Source organism: Vulpes lagopus, chromosome 5 (assembly GCF_018345385.1).
Source record: "Vulpes lagopus strain Blue_001 chromosome 5, ASM1834538v1, whole genome shotgun sequence".
NCBI lineage: Eukaryota > Metazoa > Chordata > Mammalia > Carnivora > Canidae > Vulpes > Vulpes lagopus.
Genome location: NC_054828.1, coordinates 40,525,966 through 40,538,045, shown reverse-complemented (window position 1 = coordinate 40,538,045; position 12,080 = coordinate 40,525,966). Strand labels below are relative to the sequence as shown.

Genomic DNA, 12,080 nt, shown 5'->3' with positions numbered 1-12,080 from the left:
CCAACTGTCTTGACAGCTACTCTCAGGTGCCTCAGACACTGCATTTCTGATCCATCTAAACCTTTTAGTAGTCTTAATTTACACCTCCCAGTATCCAATTCATCAACAAGTTCAATTAATCCCAACACTAAAATATATTACAAATCTCTCCATCCTTTCTCCTTGTCACCCTTGCCACCACATTACTCCATTTCTATACCTCTCTGTTATCCTCCTCCAATCCGTTCTAGACTCAGCTTCCAGACAGATCATCTTAAAATATAGACTATGTCATGCCACTTCCCAGTTTAAACTTTCCAGTGTATCCCTCTCTTACTTCATCTCCACCACACTCCTACTTACTACTCTCTAGCCACACCAGCTTTTCCAAGTCCTCACAGAAGTCAAATTCTCTCCCAACTCAGGGACAATCTACCCCCACAACTCACAGCTCTCACCTGCCCCCATGTTTCAGAACCTGTCTCTTTTTCATCATTCAGGGCAGCTTACATGTCTCGGCAGAGAGTTTTTCCCTGACTACCTTATTTTCTTCCATCCCATTCTTCTCTGTCTTCTCACCTGGTTTATTTCCTTCTTACTACTAATCACACTCTAATTTTTCTTTTTATTTCTTTTGTTGTGTTTTTGTCATTCTCTCATACTAGACTTCAAGCTCCATAAAGAAGGGATTACTATGTCCATGACTGTATTGACACACCTATATCCCCTGAGCCTAGTGTGGTGCCTGGCATAAAGCAGGTATTCCATGGGCCAGAGACTATGCTAAGTTACATAAAAATAAGAGTGTACTTAAATCTGCCTAACTACCCTAAGAGGTAGATTTTTTTTTTATCCTTTTCACTTTATAAGTAAGGAAACTGAGATGTAGAAAGGGTAAGCAGCTTATCAAGTCACATGTTTAGGAGGTGGCAGGTGAGATTTGAACCTAGACAATCTGATGCCAGAGCCAGCACTTTTAACCACTATACAATACCTACTCCCACACTCATTTCCATGGATGGAAATTAATGACTGTATAAATTAATTAATAAAGTGGAAAGATAGACATAGACCATACCCACAGGTCAGTGTGGGGAAGTCAGAAGCTAGTATTGAAGTCTTCCAGTAGTAAGATCTGAAAACTGATTGTGCCAGACTGACACACTGGAGAGAATATGTACCAAGAACACAGAATCATCCATACAAAGACACAGAGGCAGGAGAGAAGGTTGTATGTTAAAGGGGAACAAGTAGCTCAGTTTCCTTGAAGTATAAAATGAGAGGAAGGAAGAAAATACATTGTAAGTAAAAATAGATGAAGCTATTAAATAGGGACAGTTTATAGTCAACACAAAACACAGATTAGAAAGTGACTGAAGAAAATTAATCAGGGGATCCTTGGGTGGCTCAGCGGTTTAGTGCCTGCCTTTGGCCCAGGGAGTGATCCTGGAGTCCCAGGATCGAGTCCCACATCGGGCTCCTGCATGGAGCCTGCTTCTCCCTCTGCCTGTGTCTCTGCCTCTCTCTCTCTGTGTCTATCATGAATAAATAAATAAAATCTTAAAAAAAAATAAAGTATAGACCATGTTCTGGAATAATGCACCAAATTTATAAAAAAAAAAAAAGAAAATTAATCAGAATGGAGACACAATTAGGTTTGTAATTTAGAAAGATCCCTCTAGCTACACTCCTTCAAGAGAAAAAAAACTTCATGGACCCCCTTGGTGTCCACTGATATTTTGTGTACAAATATGTAAGAAGACACAAAGTCCTTTATCTTGTGCCTCTTATACAGTCATAAAGCTAAAATAATTGTATATACTTTTAAGTCAAACTACAAACCAAATTAAATTTTATTAACAGTAATTTAATGCAGTGATGTTTTACTTAAATAAAATTGCTACTCAGAGCTGGCAGTGGTATTAAATATTTTGATGCACATTCATCAGAGTTTAAAAAAGAGAAAAGAAGATCTGAAAAATATTGCTGGTAGATTTATTTATTTATCCTCATTGAACTTTTGTTTTAATGGGTCTCAAAATTCTGTGACAGATTTTTGGTCATGTTGTTTCCATTAAAAAGTACTGATTTTGGGGATCCCAGATGCTTGGAGCCAGGGGGTCTTGGCCTTGAGAAGTCTATCTCTGCTAGTCTAGAATATGCATATGAAAGCTTTGTCAGTCATTCTTACCTAGTCCTTCCTTAGATGTTATCTATTCTAAAGGAATCATTAAGTCTTTGTCCCTTACAAGAGGGAAATACACTATTTGCAGGTATAAGGTGGAGGTGCAGGTCCTAGCAAGAATGGAAGCAGGGAAAGGAGCAAAAACCATATTTTTATATAGTCCTTCAGTTTCCCTATCTCACAACCACAAGTTTTAAGCATTTTATATTTCTGTTCCTGTGTTAATCTTAAAATGCTTTATGTAGAGACTGCTTTTAGGCAAACAGGGTAAGCAATGGAATGTAGAAAGGGCCCAGAGCAACCCCCAGCTGAATATAGACAGGCCAATGGGGCAACCCACCCAAAATATCCCTAGGCCCTAAGTAACCAATGGGCTACTTACAACCAGGCAGTTACCAAAAAAGTGAAAATTCCATATATTGTCACACCTTTTCACCTTCCCCCTTTAAAAACGGACCCTACCCACTGCCTCCTTCCACAGGCTTTTCTTTGTTGTTCTGCTGGCCACCCCATTGCAGTGTATTCAGTAAACTTCTATCTCCTATGTTCTGCCTTGTGTGAATCTTTTTACTGCCCATGTCACCGGCTTCCACCCAATCATTGCCCCACAACTGGGGGGCCCCCACCCAATCAAGAGAGACACCAAACTTAATATAAACAGCCTGGATCATCTTAAGACTATTTCAAAACAAATTTCAATACCCACATTTGCCTTTACATTTATGAAATAATTACTACCATATCAATTATTTTGGGTGGGTGTGAGGAAACAGGGGGACTTAAATATTGTTTTCCAGTATTTCCAGCTGGACGAAAGCTTAACAGATCCATGGAGCTCTACAGGAAAGAGGGTTGTTCAGTATTTCAAATGGAGGAAACTAGATGAAAAATTAAGAAAAGGGTGGTGAAAGCTGAATCTGCCGTCTATTGAGCGCTGACAATGTTGCCAGGTATTGTGATAAACATCTTACATCCTCTGTCGTATTTGATCTTAACAAAAACCTTAGGAGATTTATATTAGTATCCATTTTTATAAATGAGGAAACAGGCTTAAGAGAGAGAGAGAGAGAGGGTCAAACAACTAGGAAGTGGCAGAGTTAAAACTGGGACCACTCAAGACCAAATTTATGTTCCGAACTATTAGGCAAATCAACACCACCTGTATGAAATGACTAACTAGTACTTAAGTGCTTTACCAAAAGAAGGTTTAGTATTCTTATTTTATAAATCCAAAGTCATGCTTGTATTATGGCAAGCAGATTATGATAAATTCGTCATTAGGACAGGTTTCAATAGATTGGTCTGGAAAACACTGGTACCAGGGAGTTAAGCCAACTGTAGAGAAAGAGGTAAAAAAACTTCTTTAACACTAAGTATCCGGCAGCCCCAGTGGCTCAGCAGTTTAGCGCTGCGTTCAGCCCAGGGCCTGATCCTGGAGTCCTGGGATTGAGTCCCACGTCGGGCGCCCTGCATGGAGCCTGCTTCTCCCTCTGCCTCTCTCTCTCTCTCTCTCTCATGAATAAGTAAAATCTTAAAACACACACACACAATAAATATCCCTAGCCGTGTTGGTAGTAATCCTTTCTATTGACATGGAAATTCCAAATCAGTGCTAACAGCTCCTGGAAACTAAGGTGCCAGGGAGCTACTCTACCACTAAAACATTCATCTGTTTCAAATTCAAATCCTTAGTTCTTAAAACCACGTTGGATTTTGTGGTTTGGATTTCTCAGAGGAAGGAGATTATGACTTAAAAGAGAACTATGACCCTCATAATAATAATAAAAAAATTATCATTGGTTCATACAAGGAACTATATAAAGATGTTCTAAGACAGGATTAAGAGGGATGGGAGAGATTTCTTTACCCCCGGAAAATGTATCAAATTCCAAAAACTGTTTTTCTTCATCTTCCAAAACATTTCTTTTAAATAGTAGTTGGCATTTTTCATTTAATAAGAGTTGGTTTAAAGAACAGTAATATTTGGTCAAAAGGGGCAGAGAGATGAATTGCCAAATATTAACAAATGGAAATGAAGATGAATAACAAATGAGGTCAAAGATAACCTAAAATGATGATATAGGTCAATAAGAAATGAAATTCACTTACTAGAAACAAATTTACATAAACCTTCACAAGAATATTTGTGTGAAACTTATAAAATAAAAAACAGGGCAGAGGAGAGGGAGACCTCTTTCCATGGTCCACTACACAAATTCTCCTCTAATTCTCAGTTCACAGAAGCCACATAATAATGCGTTGTCTGATGGCTTCTATTATTACTGTTTACATTCTTCTAGGACTCCTTCATACTACGATAGCACACACACAAAAGGCATTAACTTTCCAATTGCCTTTCCCTGGCGGATGCTCAAATAGGAAAGATCGGTTGTCACGATTTGCGTTCAAATAGGCTTGACCCTCTCTAGGCTCCGTAGCAAGCGACTTGGGTACCGCGGCCACGGGTTCCCTCGCCCCCAGCACCGCGGAAACGAAACTGCAGCAGGCCCCGCCCCGCGCCTGCGGAGCGAGCCAATCGGGGTGCAGCCCGCGGTGGTCGCGTGCCGGGTGTCATGGCGGCCTGCAGGCGTTGCTGCTCGTGCCTCCGGCTTCGGCCGCTCCGCGAGGGCCCCGTCCGTCTGCCAGGGCGGGGTCGGGCGCTCACCCAGTTGCAGGTGCGAGCACTATGGAGTGGCACGGGGTTCCGAGCTGTGGCCGTGGACTTAGGCAGCAGGTAAGGAGCAGTTTGCGTTCTCTGTCATTTCCAAGGCGTCCTGCCCCGGCAGCCCGAGGGGCAGTCATCCACCAGGCTAGGAATCCGGCAGCGCAGGTCTCTTGCCCTTCTTTATCCCCAGCCTAAATGCCAGATGTCCCGTTCTGGGTTTGAGTCTGTCTCCCGGTCCCTCCCCCTTCCCGCGCCGTCTCAGCCTCGTGTCCTTTGCTTCTGTGTCCTCCCTTTCACCCTGTTCCGGCTTCCTTGATTCGGCTGCGTCTGTCCAGCCCGACTTTCATCCCCTTGATTTGCCCGCACTCCTGGAAGTGGGCAACATTCCACTTCGGGAGGAGTGGACGGGGGATGCTTAGGTCATCCAATCCGTTTAATTGCCCAAATGCAGGGCCAGTATGACCCTAGGTAGTAGGAAGGGAAGGAAAACGTAGGTTTATTGGACGCTAGGAATGTGACACATACTATAAACCTGCACTAAAGGTGCTTTTACCCCATTTCATACTTAAAAAGGGGTAACGTGCTCAGAGTCACCTACTTTGAGACTAAGTGGATTTTGTATTTCTTTCCAAACCCATACTTTTTCCATGGGTCCGGTTGCCATAATTCACATCTAAAATTACTTTTTAAAAAATTTTTAAAAGATTTTTATTTATTCATGAGAGACAGACAGAGGCAGAGGGAGAAGCAGGCTCCATGCAGGGAGCCCGACGTGGGACTGGATCCCGGGTCCCCAGGATCAGGCCCTGGGCTGAAAGCGGCGCTAAACCTCTGAGCCACCCGGGCTGCCCTAAAATTACTTTTTAAAAACGGATCATTTTTTGAGTGAATCATTTGCTAATGCTTTATATATCTACATTTTTTTTAAATGTACTTTAAAATTTTTGACCCTACTTTGTACGAAAAGCTGAAAAAAATCTGCCATTGATTAAGGGTTTTCCTTTCTAACTTACTGAATGGGGATCCCTGGGTGGCGCAGCGGTTTGGCGCCTGCCTTTGGCCCAGGGCGCGATCCTGGAGACCCGGGATCGGGTCCCACGTCGGGCTCCCCGTGCATGGAGCCTGCTTCTCCCTCTGCCTGTGTCTCTGCCTCTCTCTCTCTATCTCTGTGGCTATCATAAATAAATAAAAAATTAACTTACTGAATGACTGATCCTGAACAAGTTGCTTAACTTTTTTGTCGCAAAATGAGAAGACTGGTCTACGTTAAGGGTTAGATTTTTCAGTAAGGGGACAGATAGTAAATACTTAAAGCTTTGTGGGCTACATACTGTCTGTTACATACGTGTGTGTTTACAAAACCTTTAGAAATATATAATAAAAATTATCTGAAAGGCTGTACAGAAGAAGCAGGCTATATAGTTTGTTGATCCCTAGACTAGATCTCTAAGGCACTTTCCACCTCTGGCATTCTTTGATTCTGATTTTTTGAGGGAGAGAATCTCTTCCATTTTTCAATGACTTAATAGTCTTTGAAGAAATACCTCAGAACCTGCTGTGCGCTAAATGGACTCTTTTAAGGGTCGCAAAGCAACAGTATTAGCCCCTGCCTTCCAAATTTTCCATAAATAATCTACTTTAAATATTTCATTTATAGTCAACCTGGATCTCTTGTACTTAGTTCTTGAACCTGTGTGTAACAACCAGATTCATGAATATCATACCAGCTGGGTAAATCAATTCTTTCATCTTTGTATTAAGTTTGTTTTTTGTAGCATTTATTGAATTTGACTATATACCATTCATTTTTATATTTGTTACCATGTGTATTATATTGTAGATATATATTGTAAATATGCTTTAGATTATAATTATTGTGTTTTTCAAATGCTGTACTTAATATTCAGAGGTATCTCTGAGGCAGCTGTTTAATTTTCATTTCAACAAGCTTTTATTGAGCATCTACTATGTACAGGTACAGTAGATACAGAGTCTGAGAGCGAGTAAGATAAACACAGGTACAGTACTGGGAAAATCACTGTAGCAGAGGTGTGAATGGGGTACCAAAGGAGCACAAAGGCATATTTACCCCACCCTGAAGCTTGCCATCAAAGGTGAATCTTGAAGGGGGAGGAGGAGAAATTAGCAGGGAGAAAGTGGTAAGTGCAATTACAGGGAGGTAAGAGTGCATTTTGAGTAGCTACAAATAACTCACTATTGATGAAGCAAAAGGTGAAATGTGAGGTTAGCATAAAAGGTAAAACCAAATGACAGGCAGAGGCTGAATCATAAAGATATTTGTCTTTTTAGTTTGGTATTACAGAATTTTTCTTGGTAGGAGTTGGAGGAAGGTGGTTTGTTACATTCCACATTATTGTGCAGATGTTTCTAAAAATGTTTTGTTTTTAAACATCTCTCCCTAGAGTTCTACCACCTGTGGCAGCCAGCTCTGCTCTTCCTCAGCTACCTTTTCCCATCCTTCTACCCACCAATAGAAATTACTGCTCATCCTAATCCTTTTTATTTGTTTTCTTTTTTTAAAAAAATGATTTTATTTATTCATTCGTGAGAGACACAGAGAGAGAGGCAGAGGCACAGGCAGGGGGAGAAGCAGGCTCCATGAGGGAGCCCAATGGAGGACTAGATCCCAGAACTCCAGGATCACGCCCCTGGGCCGAAGGCAGGTGCCAAACTGCTGAGCCACTCAGGCATCCCCTTATTTGTTGTTTTCAAGTTTTTTTTTTTTAAGTTATTCATTCACATTAGGTAAACATTCACATGGTTAAACATTTTTAAAAGCTCAAAAACCTAAAATACTACAGAGTAAATTAATAAAGAGATAAAATCAACCATGATGTATAAAAGTAATAACAAATTAGCACCAAAAACACAAGTATAAGTGCATGAACAGGAAAAAATTACATAGGTCAGTTAATATCAGGTGAGATCATGAGATACACTGAAAAGAAACCACCTGCTACTTTGTGTAATATAAATTGCACACACCTGGAAGAAAAAGAGTGCAGACTCGGGCAATCACCAAGACAGGACTGTAGGATTGTCTGGTGGATAGCCTAAGATCTCTAATGGAGACACTGAGTAGACTCAAGAGAGGGAACAAAGAAGGCAGGAGGATGTGGTGTTTGAATAAACATATAAATGGAAGCGTACATGTATGAGAATAGCTGGGGGTATTGCAGACTTGTTTTTCTCACTGATTCAGTCAGTTCCCATTGTAAATAGGTTAGCTTTAGAAGCTTAACAGTGTTTCCTCAGCTCCATTTCTCTGCCTGCTAATATAATTTGGAAGGGCTGGTTCTTAACAGGGGAGTGCGTGATCTACTCCTTGCCTCAGGCTTTGTAAGTATGGGTGCTCTTTTTGGTATATTGCTAGTCCCTACATAGGTGGGGCCACGTGACTGGTGTTCACCAGTGGAACTTAATAAAAAGTGATAGATGTCATCTGCAGACTGAAGAATTATTTTATTTCAGTGATGCTTATCATTATTCAGAGAACACCCATGTTCTTAACCTTTGTTCTCTACTGCCTTCTCTTGATCCTCTGTGCAAATTATAACTTCATTAAAGAATAAAAACTTACTATCGCTGAGGATATGCAAAAGAATATGCCACTGAAAGTAATCCCAAAAATTCTGGGGCAAGATCCCCATTAATGGAAAAAACTAGAACTTTCACAGGTCCTTTTCTCTGTGTTGGACTCACTTCAATTTATTTAGAGATGATCTCCTTCCTTTCATAGGGATCATTCAGAAATTACATTATTAGATGGAATGCCACTTCCTGGAAGGTCTTGAGAAGTACTGGTAACATATTCTGGATTAAACAAAATTTCAAGACCCCAGATTTACTTTTACACATAAAACATTAATATTGATTTTAGCTGTAGTTTGCTTGAGGCTACAGAGTGTGACTGGCTCTGAGCATCTCATTCCCTCCACTTACTATGCCATCTCCTTATCTCTGCACCTTACTCCATCTGTCAACGGTAAACCCATTTTATTGTAGGCTGTCATCACAACATCTGTGGTGAATGGTAATAGAAACCCAACTAGAATTTCTCAAATATTTCTTGTGGTTAAAAAAAATTCTCAAAAATTTTCAAAGTTAGAACTGAAAGTACAAGTGAACATGCCTCTTTTTTTTGGCTTTCAAATTTAACAAAATGAGTCTGTTGAATAGATAAATAGGCTTTTCATGAACTCAGGTTTCTGACAAAAGTGTTTAATGGGTAGAAATACTGAGTTCTCTCCTTATCCTTTTTGCATGTGAAGGATGGGGGGGCAGGGCATTTGTGTGTGTGTGTGTGTGTGTATGTATTCAGCACTGGACCATGATAAAATGTTTCTGAAGCAGCCTTCATGAGACAGAACATCTTCCTCAGTATCTTCAGAAGGCAGAATTGGTTTGGCTTCACAATACACTTACGAATATTGGTTTCTTTGACAAGTGATACTGATCTGTTTCAAGACTTCAGTAACCTCTTTTTATACTCTGCAGAAGCTGGGGAATAAAACTGATAATACTGCCTATTTACTATCTATAAAGACAGCTTTATTAATATATAATTTACATACCATACAATTTACCCATTTAGAATGTACAATTCAATGGTTGTCAATTATATGTCATATGTCAATTATATGACATTTGGTCTTTTGTTACTGCTTTCTTTAAGTTAATTATGTTTCCAAGTTATATCCATGTTGTAACACATAGCAATACTTCATTTTTTAAAAAGGTTTATTTATTTATTTTTAGAGAGAGAGAGCTCCAGAGTGGGGGAAGGGGCAGAGGAAGAGAATCTTTCAAGTAGACTCCTTGCTGAGTGAGAAGCCTGATTTGGAGAGTGGGGGGTTCCATCCTATGACGCATGAATTCACAACCTAAGCCAAAACCAAGAGTCAGACACCCAACTGACTGAGCCATCCAGGGACCTCAATACTTCATTTTTTTAAAAAAATTATTTATTTTAAAATATTTTATTTATTCATGAGACACACACAGAGCGGGGCGGGGGAGGGGGCAGGCAGAGACACAGGCAGAGGGAGAAGCAGGCTCCATGCAGGGAGCCCAACTTGGGACTTGGGACTCCAGGATCACACCCTGGGCTGAAGGTGGCACTAAATTGCTGAGCCACCCAGGCTGTCCAATACTTTGTTTTTTAAATGGCTGAATAATATTCCATTGTATGCAAGGAGACCACATTTTGCTTATTCATTTATTGGTGGACATATATTTGGATTGTTTCCATTTTGGGACCATTATGAATAATGCAGTGGCTATGAATGTTTCTATGCAAATTTTTGCATGGACATACGAGTTTTCATTTCTTTTGGGTCTTTACCTTGGAGTAGAATTGCTGGATCCTATGGCACTTATGTGTTTAACCTCTTGAAGAATTGCTAGATTCTTTCCCAAAGAAGATGTACCATTGTACCTTTCCATAAATAGTATATGAGGGTTCTAGTTTCTCTATATCCTCACCAACATTTGTTATTGATCTATTTGACTATAATCATCCTAGTAGATATAAAGTATGTCTCATTGTGGTTATGAATGCACTTCTCTGGTGGTTAATGATATTGAGCATATTTTGATATACTTAACTATTTAGTAGATTTTCTTTGGATAGACTTCAAATCCTTTGCCAATTTTAAATTAGATTGTTGGTCTTCTTATTGAGTCGTAAGTATTCTTTCCATATTCTAGATACAGGTCCCTTATCAGATATATGATTTGCAAATTTTTTTTATTCTGTGGGTTTTCTTTCACTTTCTTGGTACCCTTTGAAACATGAAAGTTTTTAATTTTGATAAAGTACAATTTGTTTTTTCTTTTGTCGCTTGTGGTTTTGATGTCATATATAACAAGACATTGTCTAACTCAAGTTTATGAAGATTTACTCCTATGTGTTTTCCTATGAATTTTATAGTTTTAAGCTCTTACATTTAGTTCTATACTACGTTTTGAGTTGATTTTTTATTTATAGTATGTGGAAGGGGGTCCAACTTTATTAATTTGTCAGTATATGGGTATCTAGTTGTCTTAGCACCTCTGGTTGAAAAGGCTATTCTCCCACTCCCTCCCCCCGCCACTTGTCTTGACACCATTATTGAACATGAAGGTCTTTGTAGGCAATATTTAGGAATTTATATTTTGTCCTGAAAGCATGGAGGGATACTTTAAAGGATTTTAAGTAGAGAAAGGATCTCATTTGTGTGTTAAAAGGCTACTTTTATCAAGAAGGCAAGGATGGACAGACTAAACAAAGGTTGTAAATGGAACAATTTAACATTTACAAACACAGCTTCTTCACCCCCAGAGTACTTTATCTCTCATTCAGATTGCTCCTATGCCTTAGTGTCTATATTTTTCCTTAGGCAGCTCTTAAATTCCCCTAGTACTTTTATTTTATTTATTTTTTTAAGATTTATTTATTTATTTATGAGAGATACACAAAGAGGCAGAGACATAGGTAGAGGGAGTATAAGCAGGCTTCATGCAGGGAGCCTGATGTGGGACTGGATCCTGGATTCCGGGATCATGCCCTGAGCCAAAGGCAGACACCCAACTGCCGAGCCACCCAGGATCCCCCCCTAGTACTTTTAATAGTGATTGTGAACTCTATCCCCCCCCCTTTTTTTTTTGCTAGGTTGGGGCCTCTGCGGCTTAGTTCTTCTATTAGAATAGTAGATTATTTTATATTAAGCTGAGATTTATATTGATGACCTAAGTCCTTTTGTCTTGAATTTTTATTTTTAAACAGAAAATTAGAAATATCCTCTGGAAAACTGGCCAGATTTGCAGATGGCTCCGCTGTAGTACAGGTAAAAAGTCTAGATTTCTACATTTTTATCTTAAAAATGGTTGTGGAGACTGATACTATTTTTACATCATGTAACTTCTCAGAATGACCTTTAAGATCTGTTTCAAATTTGGAGTTCTGTTTTACTTTTAATAAATTCTGTAATGCTTTTCTAGAGAATATGATTTTACTATTTTAATTGTGATAAGTGAGAAATTTTTCTTTGTATATAGCCTAAATTTCTCCGTAAGAAGTAGAAAAATATGATTGGATGTGACTGAGCTATCAATAAGCCTTTTCTTTTGTTTTTTTTTTTTAAAGATTTTATTTATTTATTCATGAGACGGGGGCGGGGGGGGGGGGTGGGAGTGTGGGGGGAGGGCAGAGATTAGGCAGAAGGAGAAGCAGGCTCCATGCAGGGACCT

At 39.6% G+C, this 12,080-nt stretch overlaps 1 protein-coding gene and 1 long non-coding RNA gene across 2 annotated transcripts in view; one reads left to right on the top strand and one right to left on the bottom strand.

Moving 5' to 3' along the window:
- The window catches only part of LOC121491706, a 90,298-nt gene that overhangs the window by 35,395 nt on the left and 42,823 nt on the right, over nucleotides 1-12,080 (bottom strand). The window lies entirely within an intron of this gene.
- PNPT1 (polyribonucleotide nucleotidyltransferase 1) overlaps nucleotides 4,469-12,080 on the top strand; it is a 42,546-nt gene continuing 34,934 nt past the window's right edge. The window contains exons 1-2 of the mRNA XM_041756872.1: nucleotides 4,469-4,898; nucleotides 11,617-11,677. Coding sequence (XP_041612806.1) covers nucleotides 4,738-4,898; nucleotides 11,617-11,677 — 222 coding nt within the window. The 5' untranslated portion in view covers nucleotides 4,469-4,737. The remainder of the gene's footprint in view (nucleotides 4,899-11,616; nucleotides 11,678-12,080) is intronic.